At 42.3% G+C, this 15,181-nt stretch overlaps 1 protein-coding gene across 1 annotated transcript in view; it reads left to right on the top strand.

Moving 5' to 3' along the window:
* PLEKHG3 (pleckstrin homology and RhoGEF domain containing G3) overlaps positions 1-15,181 on the top strand; it is a 67,195-nt gene that overhangs the window by 42,361 nt on the left and 9,653 nt on the right. The window contains exons 17-18 of the mRNA XM_073567292.1: positions 290-628; positions 7,324-7,437. Of these exons, the coding sequence (XP_073423393.1) occupies positions 290-628; positions 7,324-7,437 (453 nt within the window). The remainder of the gene's footprint in view (positions 1-289; positions 629-7,323; positions 7,438-15,181) is intronic.

Below are 15,181 nucleotides of genomic sequence, written 5' to 3'. Positions count from 1 at the left end.
CTAAATGAATTGTAATTTTGTAAGACCTAAAAGGGTACATGTCAACAAGTATTCATACTGTATGTAATCTGAGACCCTGATTCCAATGATGTCACTTGCAGGTCTGCATGATGTCATTTTCATAAAATCAATGTTTCTCTGCTGCAGATCTACCAGTTCTCCGAATGCTGAGCTCTGTATAACCCCGCCCACACCACTGAGCAGAAAGCTGCCAATCGGTGGTGAGGGCGGGGTTAGACAGAGCTCATGAATATGGAGGACTACCTGGCAGCAGGTTTACTAGTCCTCTAAAGATAATCTCCTGCTGATAAAACTGTTCTGCTGTTCTTTGATTATGTGGCAAAAATCTGGTGACAGATTCCGTTTACATTTTTACTGTTTGATTGAAATCTGTCCGCTCCACGTGATGTTGTTTGTTCAGCATGCAGGCAGTGATGGCGCTCTTCTGGATTTTGACGACATCCTGCAGCACAGCTTGAGTAGTCTGATACCAAACTGTAATGATCTTCAGACTGAGGGCGTTAAGGGGCATCCAGCCAGTTCTGAGCTAATTTGCGATCCAGGGACTGAACTCAGTGCATCTGAAGAAGAAAATGAAGAAGAGATGCACATGGATAATGACGGACAGGTAGCTAAAAGTGCTGGCTCTATGCCAAAAGGCGCTCATCGTTGGGCAAAGGCTTGGCTTGATACATGGTGGTGAGAGCTTTCTATCTCTCTTCTTTGCTGCTTCTAATTAATTTATTCATTCATTCTCTGATGCTTTGTTTCTCGCATGGCAATTTTGAAATGAACAGTTTCTCTAATTCAAAGTTGGAGCAGTTAAAGGGATTTTTTTCCATCTCATGTTCATACATGATTACATGCCCTTGTGGGGCTGACAACTTGGCCCTCACCGATCTCTGGAATGGAAATATTTTTATCTCTTTTCCATCTCCTATATCTGCATGTAACTGCAACATGATTCCATGCAAGTTAATTAAAATCTGCACCATCAAAAACTCACCAGATACTCACCGTAGCTTAGTCTTAACTCCTTCCCGACATATGACTTACAGTTACAGCATTGATCGGGTCCCTGACTTTGATACACACTTAAAAGTTGAGTCCGCATCTCTCACAGCAGATGATGGCTGTAATATTAGCCATCATCTGCCCTAACAGCTGCGAGCTGTGCTTCACTCCACCTGTGACTGTTAACTGCCACTGTCAATCTCTTACAGCAATATTTACTGCGTGCGTCATCCTATGCGCCCTACAGCACACCACTGACGGGATTGCGAAGGCGTTGATGGCTTGCTAGAAGAGCCCAGGGTCTGCCGAAGACCTGTCATGCCTGCCATGATCGTTCTACTGTTAAATCCAGTCTCTGGTTGGCGTTCATAAGAGACTGTGATTTTTACTATAAACAGCAGTACTGTAGTATTGTCATGTATAATACAAGGCATCGCATGATCGTAGGTTCAAGTCCCCAAAAGGGACTTAAATTCAGGAGAAAGTCTGAAAAAAATATTTATATATAAAAATAAAGGAATGAGAAAAAGGAAAACCTATATGGTATTGCTACATCCCTAAAAGTCTGATCTATAGAAATATACAATTAATTAACCTGATTAGTAAACTGTGTAATCAGAAAAAGATGTGACCAAAACCCTATATCTACACCCAAAATGGTATCGGTAAAAATGTCAGCTCAGGGTGTGAAAGGCAAGCCCCCTCACACAGCTCCATCGCCCAAAGATGTAAAACAATACTGGGCTCAGAAAATGGCAGAATGACAGAAGCGAAAATATATATATATATTTTTTTAACAATTTTTTTTTTTTTTGCCACTTAAATAAAACATCACATGATAAAAAGAATGGTGTCATTCAAAAGCAAAATCCGTACCATTAAAAAAAAAGCCGTTATGGCTATTTCGACAAAAAAAATTAAAAAAAAGTTACAGCTCTTGGAAGAAGAGGAAAAAGCAAAAACACAAAAAAATGGAAAATCGACCAGTTGGGAAGGGGTTAAAGGACAGAAAAGTTATAATTTAGTGTAAAAAAACAGTGAAACTGTGGAATTCTCTGCTACGGGAAGTATCAGATCTGGAAGTAGTGTAATATTACAGGTTGTCTGTCATTACTGGAGACGGTAATTGATAAAGACTAATTATTTTCTTTGAAATGTTTTTACAGCATGTTACACGCAGTGCTGTTTAGTGCACCAATATCCATCAGGATCTATGTTTAGGGCGCCAATACCCATCGGGATCCATGTTTAGTGCACCAATATCCGTCAGGATCTATGTTTAGGGCGCCAATACCCATCGGGATCCATGTTTAGTGCGCCAACACCCATCGGGATCCATATTTAGTGCGCCAACACCCATCGGGATCCATGTTTATTGCGCCAACACCCATCGGGATCCATGTTTATTGCGCCAACACCCATCGGGATCCATGTTTAGTGCGCCAACACCCATCGGGATCCATGTTTAGTGCGCCAACACCCATCGGGATCCATGTTTATTGCGCCAACACCCATCGGGATCCATGTTTAGTGCGCCAACACCCATCGGGATCCATGTTTAGTGCGCCAACACCCATCGGGATCCATGTTTAGTGCGCCAACACCCATCGGGATCCATGTTTATTGCGCCAACACCCATCGGGATCCACTCCCGCTTGCTATCAAAAGAAAGCTGCAAATTTCTAATCACAGAATAAAGTGGCATCATTAGATTAGTGTTAGAGAGTATCTAAACTTGATTTGCCTGCAGATTGGTAGGGGTCCAGATCTTGAGATGTCTACCGCAGTGCAGTAGATCCCTGAAAAGTGCACAGCTCAGCAGCACGCAGACGCAGCCTGAAAGCACCCACAGAGCGGAGTACAGATTCAATGGAAAGCATGCGCTCTTTAAATTGCTATTATACTCTCCCCAGGGCAATGCGGAGGTGGATGAGGGGCATGACCGGTCTCGTCTGAATCCCTGCGTTATGCACTGTGCCCTTTTCAGACCTCTGTTTAAAGCTTGATTTAAAAGCTTTAGCTCCCCTGAGTATTGTGCGCAGATTCTTGAGTACAACAAGCAGGCGGCGAGGGTGCGTCCAAACAGAATCCTGCACTCGGATCAAGACCTCAGTGTAAAATTCTTCTTTATTACATTAAAATCTCAGCAAAATAAAACTAGTAAAATAATTCACAAGTGCGCTTCAGAACAGCATCCTTAGTCATTGCATTTAAATAGCTCCCATGCGGATCCTTGGCATTCGAGGACTCAAACCTATCACCAATTGAAATGGTTTACTAGGGTAAGGAGGCGTTCTGTCCGCTTTAGAAAAGATTAGAGGGACAGAATGATGTATGAGCGATCGTTCTGACCCATCATCGTTCATCTGTCTGTTTATTCAGGCAGGGAAATAAATGCCAAGTGACTGATATATAGTTGATCAGCACTCCGTTAATGGTGTGTTGTTGTGCCGAAAACTGACAGTCTAAATCCACACTCTGATGATAAAGTAAAACTGGAAGTGTCCTGTTTAGCTTCTTCAGAATAAATCTGATTGTCAGCAGTCCCAGCAGCAGAACAATTTGGAAAATCTTGAGTGCCTTGACAATAAGCTGCTCACAAGGGGAAGCACCCTGTTATGGGGAATCTGTCAGCAGGATTTTGCTATGTAATCTGACAGTGGCATGATGTAGGGGCCATGACCCTCATTCCAGTGATCTATCACTTAGTTTACTGGGTGCAGCAGTTGCGATGGAATCACTATAGGTTATAATAGATGCCTTCCGGGGAGGGGGAAGGGGCTCTTTTTAGTTAAATATATGTATTTTTGGCTGAAATTTTTTTTATTATTGGGTCTCTTTAAAAATGTTGCTCTCTTTGCCTTCTATAACCCCCTTTAATGCTGGCTGCAGAGCTAAGAATCCGTTGGTGAACATGTTCTGTAAGAGGTTATAACTCCTTAATGTGAGCTATTCTCAGTGGATTTATGACCTGATGATGGATGGCGTAACTAGTGTCTCTTGGGCCGCTGTCAAAAACTTGGATCTGGGCAACCATCTCTATGTTGGTCAGATGTACAGTGGAGAAAAAAAGTATTTAGTCAGTCACCAATTGTCTAAGTTCTCCCACTTAAAAAGATGAGAGGCCTGTAACTGACATCATAGGTAGACCTCAACTATGAGAGTCAACATGAGAAAACAAATCCAGAAATCCCCTTGTCTGATTTGGCAAGATTTATTTTTCAAATTATGGTGGAAAATAAGTATTTGGTCATTAACAAAAGTTCATCTCAATATTTTGTTAGGCTAGGTTCACAAATGTGAAACCAGCCTTATATATCCTTTGTTGACAATGACAGAGGTCAAACATTTTCTGTAAGTCTTCACCAGATCTCCTCTAGAGCAGTGATGTTTTGGGCTTGTTGCTGGACAACACAGACTTTAAAATCCCTCCAAATGTTTTCTATGGGGTTGTGATCTGGAGACTGCCTAGGCCACTCCAGGACCTTCATATGCTTCTTATGAAGCCACACCTTCATTGCTCTGGCAGTGTTCTTGGGATCATTATCATCCTTAAAGACCCATCCACGTTTCATCTTCAATGCCCTTACTGATGGAAGGAGGTTTGCACTCAAAATTTCTCGATACATGGCCCCATTCATACTTTCATGTACACAGATCAGATATTATGGTGGTTCCAGCTCTAAGCAAATCATTCACTAGGTCCCCCCTGTGTGGTCCTGGGATTTTTGCTCACCGTTCTTGTGATCATTTTGACCCCACAGGGTGAGATCTTGCGTGGAGCCCCAGATCGAGGGAGATGATCAGTGGTCTTGTATGTCTTCCATTTTCTTATTGTTGCTCCCACAATTGATTACATCACACCAAGCTGCTTGACTATTGCAGATTCAGTCTTCCCAACCTGGTGCAGGGCTACAATTTTGTTTCTGGTGTCCTTTGACAGCTCTTTGGTCTTCACCATAGTGGAGTTTGGAGTGTGACTGTTTGAGGTTGTGGACAGGTGTCTTTTATACTGACAACAAGTTCAAACAGGTGCCATTACTACAAGTAATGAGTTGAGGACAGAGGAGCCTCTTAAAGAAGAAGGTACAGGTCTGTGAGCCAGAAATCTTTCATGTTTTTAGGTGACCAAATACTTATTTTCCACCATAATTTGCAAAATAAATCTTGCCAAATCAGACAACGTGATTTTCTGGATTTGTTTTCTCATTTTGACTCTCATAGTTGTGGTCTACCTATGATGTAAATTATAGACCTCTCATCTTTTTAAGTTTGAGAACTTTCACAATTGGTGGCTACCAAATACTTTTTTTCCCCACTGTAAAAGCATTTTAAAGACGTGTGCTATAATGTCCTCATCTTGGCACTTTCCTGTAATAATATCCCCTGTCCTGGCCCCTTTCTGTAAGGCTATGTGCCCACGTATGCAGAAAATTTCTGCTTCAAAACCGGACACCTTCCCAGAAAACGCGCGGAAATAAAACGCTCGTTTTTTGCACGTTATTGCTTAAAAATCGCATGTTTTTTATGCGTTTTTCCGTGCGTTTTCTATTAGAAAATAGCAAAAACGCGGACTTTTCTGCAAAATTAATGAGCATGCTGCGTTTTTGCCGCTAAGCGTTTTTTGAGCGGAAAAAAACGCATCAATGTGCACAAAAGGTGCGGAATTCACTTAAATGAATGGGATGCTTCTTTTATGAGTTTTTGAAGCGTTTTGACTGGGACAAATGCTTAAACGCTTACGTTGGCATGCAGCCTAATAATGTCCCTCTTCCTGTCCCCTTCCTGTAATAATGACCACCATCTTAGGCCCATTTCTGTAATGCATGCGCAGATGAATGTGAGCATGCACAGGAGAATGTGAGTATGCCTGTGAGCAAGAGCAGGAGAATGTAAGCATACCTGTGAGCACGAGCAGGAGAATGTAAGCATGCCTGTGAGCGTGCACAGGAGAATGTGAGCATGCCTGTGAGCATGCGCAGGAGAATGTGAGCATGTCTGTGAGCAAGAGAAGAAGAATAAGAGCATGCCTGTGAGCACGAGCAGGAGAATGCAAGCATGCCTGTGAGCATGCGCAGAAGAATGTGAGCATGCCTGTGAGCAAGAGTAGAAGAATATGAGCATGCCTACAGGAGAATGTGAGCATGCCTGTGAGCATGTGTAGGAGAATGTGAGAATGCGCAGGAGAATGTGAGCATGCCTGTGAGAATATGCAGGAGAATGTGAGCATGCCTGTGAGCATGCGCAGGAGAATGTGAGCATGCCTGTGAGCATGCGCAGGAGAATGTGAGCATGCCTGTGAGCATGCGCAGGAGAATGTGAGCATGCCTGTGAGCATGCGCAGGAGAATGTGAGCATGCCTGTGAGCATGCGCAGGAGAATGTGAGCATGCGCTGGAGAATGTGAGCATGCGCAAGAGAATGTGAACATGCGCAATAGAATGTGAGCATGCCTGTGAGCATGCGCAAGAGAATGTGAGCATGCCTGTGAGCATGCGCAAGAGAATGTGAGCATGCCTGTGAGCATGCGCAAGAGAATGTGAGCATTGCCTGTGAGCATGCGCAAGAGAATGTGAGCATGCGCAAGAGAATGCGCAGGAGATTGTGAGCATGCCTGTGAGCATGCGCAGGAGATTGTGAGCATGCCTGTGAGCATGCGCAGGAGATTGTGAGCATGCCTGTGAGCATGCGCAGGAGAATGTGAGCATGCCTGTGAGCATGTGAGCATGCCTGTGAGCATGCATGTGAGCATGCGCAGGAGAATGTGTGAGCATGCGCAGGAGAATGTGAGCATGCGCAAGAGAATGTGAGCATGCCTGTGAGCATGCGCAGAAGAATGTGAGCATACCTGTGAGCATGCGCAGGAGAATGTGAGCATGCCTGTGACCATGCGCAGGAGAATGTGAGCATGCCCAGGAGAAGGTGAGCATGTGTAGCTCTGCTGTGATCTGCAGACAAGCTATCCAATGTGTAGTCATTCAGAAAGACAGGACACTCAGAAATTTGAGCGGCCTCTTCTTACGTCAGCTCCCCTGGTATCTACGGTGGTATTAGAGAAAAGGGGAGGAGCATCATATTGCACATGCTCACCTGTTCCTGTCCTGACATTCTAGGACGGCTTTATGTCAGTAACAGGACGGCGGCCATTTTAATTCTATAGATATTGCCTCTCTAGACAAAACGATTGTGATTTGCTAATTAAACTTATTTCGGAATTTATTTGTAATGATTTTTCCTTTCTGTCCTTTAGTTTTTTTCTATTCCAGTAGGAGCACTTTTAAGCTGTTTTATCTTGTGTTTTTTCCTTTAGAGCAAAGATTTTCTGCAGCTTGATGTATCTAAAGGGTTTAAAAGGCAAAATAGTCACTCTCCCAGGAACTCTGAAAAGAGAAGAAGTATTGAAGTTACAACATTTAACCAAGAGGTAACAATGTGTTAAAAATAAAATGCTTAAATACTTAGAAATATCTACAACGTAGATGGAACTAGAGACAGTGGTTTTATTCTTTGTAGGGAATGGTTATTTTGCATATTTTTACAGCATGTGAACTAAAGTATACTTTGGTCTCTGCTTTATTTGTTAGTGCCTACAAACTAAAAGGGCTAATAAAAAATGGAATTTACTATTTTTTTATTATGCGTTGTTTATATAACGCTATCATATTCTGCAGCGCTTTACATACACTATTGGCATTGTCCCCATTGGGGCTCACAATATAAATAACCTGTATGTCTTTGGGGTGTGGGAGGAAACCGGAGAAAACCCACGCAAACATGAGGAGAACATACAAACTCCTTGCTGTCACTATAGTTCAGAAGTGATAAAAACTGGAAGGCCCAAGGGCGCAATAGAGTGTTATCTGGATAAATAATAATCTTTACTTTTATATAGCACTAACATTCCGCAGCGCTTTACAGTTTGCACACATTATCATCACTATCCCCAATGGGCTCACAATCTAGATTCCCTATCAGTCTTTGGAGTGTGGGAGGAAACCGGAGAACCCGGAGGAAACCCACTCAAACACAGGGAGAACATACAAACTCCTTGCAGATGTTGTCCTTGCTGGGATTTGAACCCAGGACTCCAGCGCTGCAAAGCTACAGTGCTAACCACTGAGCCACCGTGCTGCCCTAAAGGATAAAGGGTGGGTATGCTCACTATATCTGAGAAATCACGTTATCATGGACTTTTTGGCTATCATGGTGTAGGAGCATATGGTCACAGATAAGTACTAGATAACCTTTCACAAATGGGCTTATATATGCTGATACTTGGTGATTTGAATTAATGGTATGTAATATATATAAATATAGATAGTGATTGTGTATCCACTGGTATATTACACCATATATATCTATTGGTGTGTGGATCCAGCATTATAAATTATGCATATTGACTGTTTATGATACCTGTGATATTTTGAAAGCAGGATAAGCCTATATTGCCTGTTATTTAGTCCTCATTGTAAGGCTACAGTCTATCCTGAATATTAGCGGACTTGATCAGGGTACTGTCTGTATGCTAGTAGTCATCTGACATAATAGCATGAATTACGTAGTGCCTTTATCTGCTGTGATAAATCATATACTCCAAACATTTGGTTTTAGGAAGGGACACATTTGAGGTAATTTGCTACATAATTAATTTTACATCCTTGGCTTAATTCATATTGTATTTGAGTGGTGTGTACTAACTTAGACTGTCTGGACTTTCCACTTTTTCTTACATCTATATCTGATTGTATAAATTCAGCTTATTACACTCATGAAGATACTTTAAGCAAGTGGATACAGGCCACCTGGCTCTCTGTTTATAACTCTACGTCTTATAGGGTGACATAGGAGGACAGGGACAGCCATCGCACGAGCGGCGGCGCCGTTCTCGTATTCCTTAGGGTGCCATCCTCCGCACCTAGGTAAGTGTTCAGACAGATAACTTTTTATAGGGTCAGGTCACTCTTTTCTACACATCGGCTGAGTGAAATTATCAGGTTGTAACACGAAGTATCAATTTTTAATATACCCTTTTTTTGCTTCTTCCTTTTTTTCGTTTTCTTTTTGTTGAGGTTTTTCTGGGCTAATAATTTTTTGCAGTATTTTGTTAGGCTGCTTGGACTTAGATTTTCCTGACCAGATGATTGTACTGCCAGATGTGGCTGGGTAGATTTGTTTCATCTGTAATACATCTTTTCTTCCCAGCAAGGTTAATATCCCAATTTTGCTAGGCCTAATTAATAAGGGATATTTATACAATTTTTTAGAATTGTTGTTTAGTGCACTTAATAAAAGTTATATTTTAATAGGGCTTTTTTCAGTAAGTCTGGATAAAGTATTGGAAACAAATGAACAGTTGTGCTCACCTGGTCAGGGAGTGTGTTCACAACCACTGAAAAAACATAGGCTGCTGCTGACCTACAGAGAAGGAAGCATGGAGAACTGGCAACAAATGAGTTAATACACTATTAAGAAAAAATGGATTTGGCACAACCACGCATAAGAAGCCCGTGTATGCTGGGGTTAAATATCTTTTGGCATTAAATGCACCTGCTCCGTGGTACCGGGGTGCTCCTCCATGGAAAAAAACAATGCCCAAGTCCATAGTATGTCAGAAAAGTGGCAGCACTCACCGTCCCTTTAAAAGCAATCCTTTATTTTGGAGTCACATAAAACAGCAGAGGCAGGAGGGAACGATGTGGACAGAACGTCAGGACAACGGCTATTTCGCGCAGGTGTGCGTTTCTACGGGTCCCACACATGGGTTAAACTAGCTCTGTTGTCAAAAGGATGATGAGAAGACAGAGATCCACAGTATGCGGTTTCTTAGTCGACGCGTTTCGCAGTTTCAGAATTTATCAGGACATGGTGGTTTGTCCTGATGAAGGAGTTGGAAACTTTGAAACGCATTGTGTTGTGAATTCGTATTCTGGCCTCCCTCTGGTTATTACTGAAGGTAGTGGAGCTGGTCAGATCGACAGAGGGGTTGCGAGTTCTCTTTCTGGGCTCCCTCTGGTGTTTACTGGAAGTAATGGAGCTGATCTGATTGACAGAGGCTTGCCACCTGATAATGATGATGACGATTGGAGATCTGCGGTTTCAGATTGTGATTTAACCCCTTAAGCCCCAAGGGTGGTTTGCACATTCATGATCGGGCCAATTTTTACAATTCTGACGACTGTCCCTTTATGAGGTAATAACTCTGAAACGCTTCCATGGATCCAGGTTATTCTGCCGTTGTTTTCTCGTGACATATTGTACTTCATGTTAGTGGTAAAATTTCATTTAAGTAACTTGCGTTTATTTGTGAAAAAAACGGAAATTTGGCGAAAATTTTGAAAATTTCGCAATTTTCCAACTTTGAATTTTTATGCCCTTAAATCAGAGATACGGCACACAAAAAACTTGATAAGTAACATTTCCCACATGTTTACTTTACATCAGCACAATTTTAGAACCAAAATTTTTTTTTGTTAGGAAGTTATAAGGGTTAAAAATTGACCAGCGATTTCTCATTTTTGCAACACCATTTTATTTTTACGGACCACATCACATTTGAAACCACTTTGAGAGGTCTATATGATAGAAAATGCCAAAAAGTGACACCATTCTAAAAACTGCACCCCTTAAGGTGCTCAAAACCACATTCTAGAAGTTTATTAACCCTTTAGGTGTGTCACAGGATTTTTTTGAATATTTAAAAAAAATCAACATTTAACTTTTTTTCACAAAAAAACTACTTCAGGTTCAATTTTTTTATTTTACCAAGGGTAACAGGAGAAATTGGACTGCAAAATTTTTTGTGCAATTTGTCCTGAGTACGCTGATACCTGATATATGGGGGGGGACCACTGTTTTGGCGCATAGCTGAGCTCAGAAGGGAAGGAGCGCCGTTTGACTTTTTCAATGCAAAATTGGTTGGAATTCAGATCGGACGCCATGTCACGTTTGGAGAGCCCCTGATGTACCTAAACAGTGGAAACCCCCCACAAGTGACCCCATTTTGGAAACTAGACCCCCCAAGGAACTTATCTAGATATGTGGTGAGAACTTTGAACCCCCAAGGGCTTCACAGAAGTTTATAACATACAGCCGTACAATTAAAAAATCATATTTTTTCCTCAAAAATGATCTTTTCACCCTCAATTCTTATTTTTCCAAGGGTAACAGGACCCTAAAAGTCATTGTGCAATTTGTCCTGAGTACGCTGATACCCCATATGTGGGAGTAAACCACTATTTGGGCGCATGGCAGAGCTCAGAAGGGAAGCAGCGCCATTTGACGTTTTTGGCTGGAATTGAGATCGGACACCATGACGCGTTTGGAGAGCCCCTGATGTACCATAACAGTGGAAACCCCCACAAATTACACCATTTTGGAAACTAGACCCCCCAAGAAACTTATCTAGATGTGTGGTGAGCACTTTGACCCCTCCACTGCTTCACAGAAGTTTATAGCGCCCGGGCGTGAAAATAAAAAAATCGTATTTTTTCCACAAACATGATCTTTTAGTCACCAATTTTTTATTTTCCCAAGGGTAACAGGAGAAATTGGTCCCCAAAAGTTGTTGTCCAATTTGTCCTAAGTACGCTGTTACCCCATATGTGGTAGAAAACTACTGTATGGGCACACGTCCGGGCTCGGAAGGGAAGTAGTGACGTTTTGGAATGCAGACTTTGATGGAATGGTCTGCGGGTGTCATGTTGCCTTTGGAGAGCCCCTAATGTACCTAAACAGTGGAAACCCCCCCACAAATGACCCCATTTTGGAAACTAGACCCCCCCACGGAACTTATCTAGATGTGTGGTGAGCACTTTCAACCCCCAAGTGCTTCACAGAAGTTTATAACGCCCGGGCGTGAAAATAAAAAAATCTTTTTTTCTCCACAAGAATGATATTTTTGCCCCCAATTTTTTATTTTACTAAGGGTAACAGGAGAAATTAGACCCCAAAAAGTTGTTTTGCAATGTCCTGAGTAGGCTGATACCCCATATGTGGTGGTAAAACACTGTTTGGGCGCATGGCAGAGCTTGGAAGGGAAGGAGCACCTTTTGACTTTTTCAACTCAGAATTGTCTGGAATTGAGATCAGACGCCATGTTGCATTTGGAGAGCCCCTGATGTGCCCAATCAGTGGAAACCCCCAATTCTAACTCCAACCCGAACCCCAACACACCCCTAACCCTAATCTCAGCCCTAACCTTAATGGGAAAATAGAAATAAATACATTTTCTTTTAATTTTATTATTTTTCCCTAACTAAGGGGGTGATAACGGGGGGTTTGATTTACTATTTATGGCGGTTTTTATGTTTGGCAGCTGTTGCACGCTAAAAGACGCTTTTTATTGTAATAATAGTTTTTGCATCACCACATATTGAGAGCTATAATTTTTCCGTATTTTGACCCACCGAGTCATGTGAGGTCTTATTTTTTGTGGGACGAGTTGACGTTTTTATTGGTACCATTTTCGGGCACTTGACATTTTTTGATCGCTTTATATTCCGATTTTTGGAACGCAGAATGAACAAAAACCAGCGTTTCATGAATTTCTTTTGGGGGGGAGCGTTTACACCGTTCCGCGTGCGGTAAAATTGATAAGGCGGTTTTATTCTTCGGGTCAGTACGGTTACAGCGATACCTCATTTAGGTCGTTTTTTTGTTTTGTCGGTTTTATGCAATGAAAACTATTTTATATAAAAAATAATTATTTTTGCATCGCTTTATTCTGCGAGCTATAACTTTTTTATTTCTTTGCTGATGACGCTGTGTGGCAGCTCGTTTTTTGCCGGACAAGATGACGTTTTCAGCAGTACCATGGATATTTGTATGCGTCTTTTTGATCGTGCGTTATTGCATTTTTTGTTTGGCGGTATGATAATAAATCATTATTTTTTGCTTCGTTTTTTATTTTTAAAGGGGTTAACTAATGGGACAGTTTTATAGGGCAGGTCGTTATGGACCCGGCAATACCAAATATGTGTACTTTTTATTGTTTTGGGTTTTTTTTATTTCCAAAAAATGAATTTATTGGGGGAATATTTTTTTTTTTTTTCTAATTCATTTGGCGATTTTTTTTTTTTAATTATTTTAACACTTTTTTTTTTTTAACGTTATTACATTGCCCCAGTTGGGACATCACTGTCCTGTGACAGATCGCTGATCTGTCACATCACAGATCATTGTGACAGATCAGCATCAGCGATCTGTCACAGGCAGTGCAGCAGGCTTCCTCGTGCCTGCGCTTTGCAGGCACTGAGGAAGCCGGCTCCCTGCATGCCCCGGAAGGTCCCCGTCGCCATCTTGGATTCAGGGGCCTGCAGGGAAGGAGCCCCCCGTAGCAGCGCTGCACATTGCACTGCCGTGGGGGCTCAGTGAAGCATGGAGGGAGCCCCCTCCCTGCCGATGCTTCCTTTTATCCCCCGGTACACCGCGATCGTGTTTGATTGCGGTGTGCAAGGGGTTAACGTGGCCGGGGGCGGTCCGTGACCGCCCCGGAAACATTGTGCCGGGTGTCAGCTGTGATAATCAGCTGACTCCCGGCCGCGATCAGCGGCGCTCACCACGTGGGCGCCGCTGATCGCTATGACGTACTATCCCGTCCCTGGGAATTAAGTCCCAGGGCACATGGACGGGATACTACGTCATATGGGATTAAGGGGTTAAGACAGCCGACTCCCTCTATCCCTGCTGGTGATTTGCTTCCTGTTCCTCCTAAGGTCTGATTTCTCCAGCTGTGTCCCTGCATGTTCAGCTAAGTGCTTTATTTGCTATTCTGTTTGCATTTGTTCTGGTTTTGTCTATCTCTTCTTGGTGCGGGTCAGCCAGCTCTGGCTGGGGCTGTGCTGAATCACCGCCCATATATTGCTGCTTGTGCCAGTTTCTTTTATCCCCTGTGAGATTGGTGTCTTTTTGCTCTGCTTTCAGAATATACCAGAGTGCTGATATAGTGGGGGCGAAGTTGTGTGACGTCAATGTTTTTTGTATCAGACGTGTTGGACTTTTTGCAGGGTTTTTTGCGTGATTGCAGACAGTGTCTGTCTTTCCTGTCCTGTCTATTCAGTGTGGGCCCTATCATTTGCTCAGACTATTTTCCTACCTGCATTTGTGTTTTCATCTTGTCTCACCGACAATATATGTTTGGGGGCTATATATTCCTTTGGGGTCTGCTCTGGGGCAGTTTAGATTTCCCCTTTCTTGCTTTAGGCTTAGTTAGCTCTCCGGCTGTGCTGAAGCGTCTAGGATCATCGTAGGCACGCTCCACGGCTACTGCTAGGTGTGTAGATAGGATCAGGGGTCTGCAATCCACTTAGTTACCAACCTCTCTGGTTTTCTGTGGCTTAGCTTGGTCTTGCTTTCCTCCTCGGTGATCCATTCATAACAGCATTGATTAATAAACTGCATAATGTGGATCTCTGTCTTCTCCTCATCTTTTTCATGGCAGCCCAGGTTCAACCCATTTGTTTCCAACTCTCCATTCATCAGAAATAATAATTTTCGGTACGTCGCCAGAGTATACATGGTGTAAGGTCCTGTAATTACTAAATGTATTACACTCAGTTCTGCTACTGACCATGCAGGATCTGCTGCCCAGCATGTGATACCGGCTCCAGACAGTACATTAGTGACTGACTAATCCTATTTTGGTTAAACCATTTTCACACAATTTATAAAGACAATATAACTGGATATAATTTCTTCAGTTTCTACTTTACTTTTTTCTTCTCCTCCACATTTTTGCATTTTTCTTGGCTCCGTAATTCCTTATCAGCTCTTCTGCAGTTTCTCAGTTTTTCTTCCTAGTTGTGATCTGTTTTTTTTTTTTGGTTTTTTTTTTAAATCTCTCTTTATTGACTATCCCATTCCTCTCACTTCTTCCTTTTCCTCCTCCAATTTAGGGGTGTTTCAGAAATTATTTTAGCCTTTTTAAAGTACATTGGCGTGTCTTGCACATTCGGTTTTTTTTTATTACCTGGAAAAAAGCGCCAACCTCACTTAATACAGGAGTCTTTTCAATCAGGATCCTATCTAAATATGGGAATGTAGGAGAATAAAACAAAACTTTTTTGAAGAAAAAAATATGGAGAGTAGACATAGCTCCACATAAGACAACCACCGATGGTAGTTTCTTTACTACTCACTCGGGTGAGGAGATCTAGGCTTCTGCTCTCCTC

Source organism: Dendrobates tinctorius, unplaced genomic scaffold (genome assembly GCF_039654945.1).
Source record: "Dendrobates tinctorius isolate UK_male_01 unplaced genomic scaffold, ASM3965494v1 ptg000019l, whole genome shotgun sequence".
Taxonomy (NCBI): Eukaryota; Metazoa; Chordata; class Amphibia; order Anura; family Dendrobatidae; genus Dendrobates; species Dendrobates tinctorius.
This window is presented reverse-complemented; position numbering and strand designations above follow the sequence as displayed.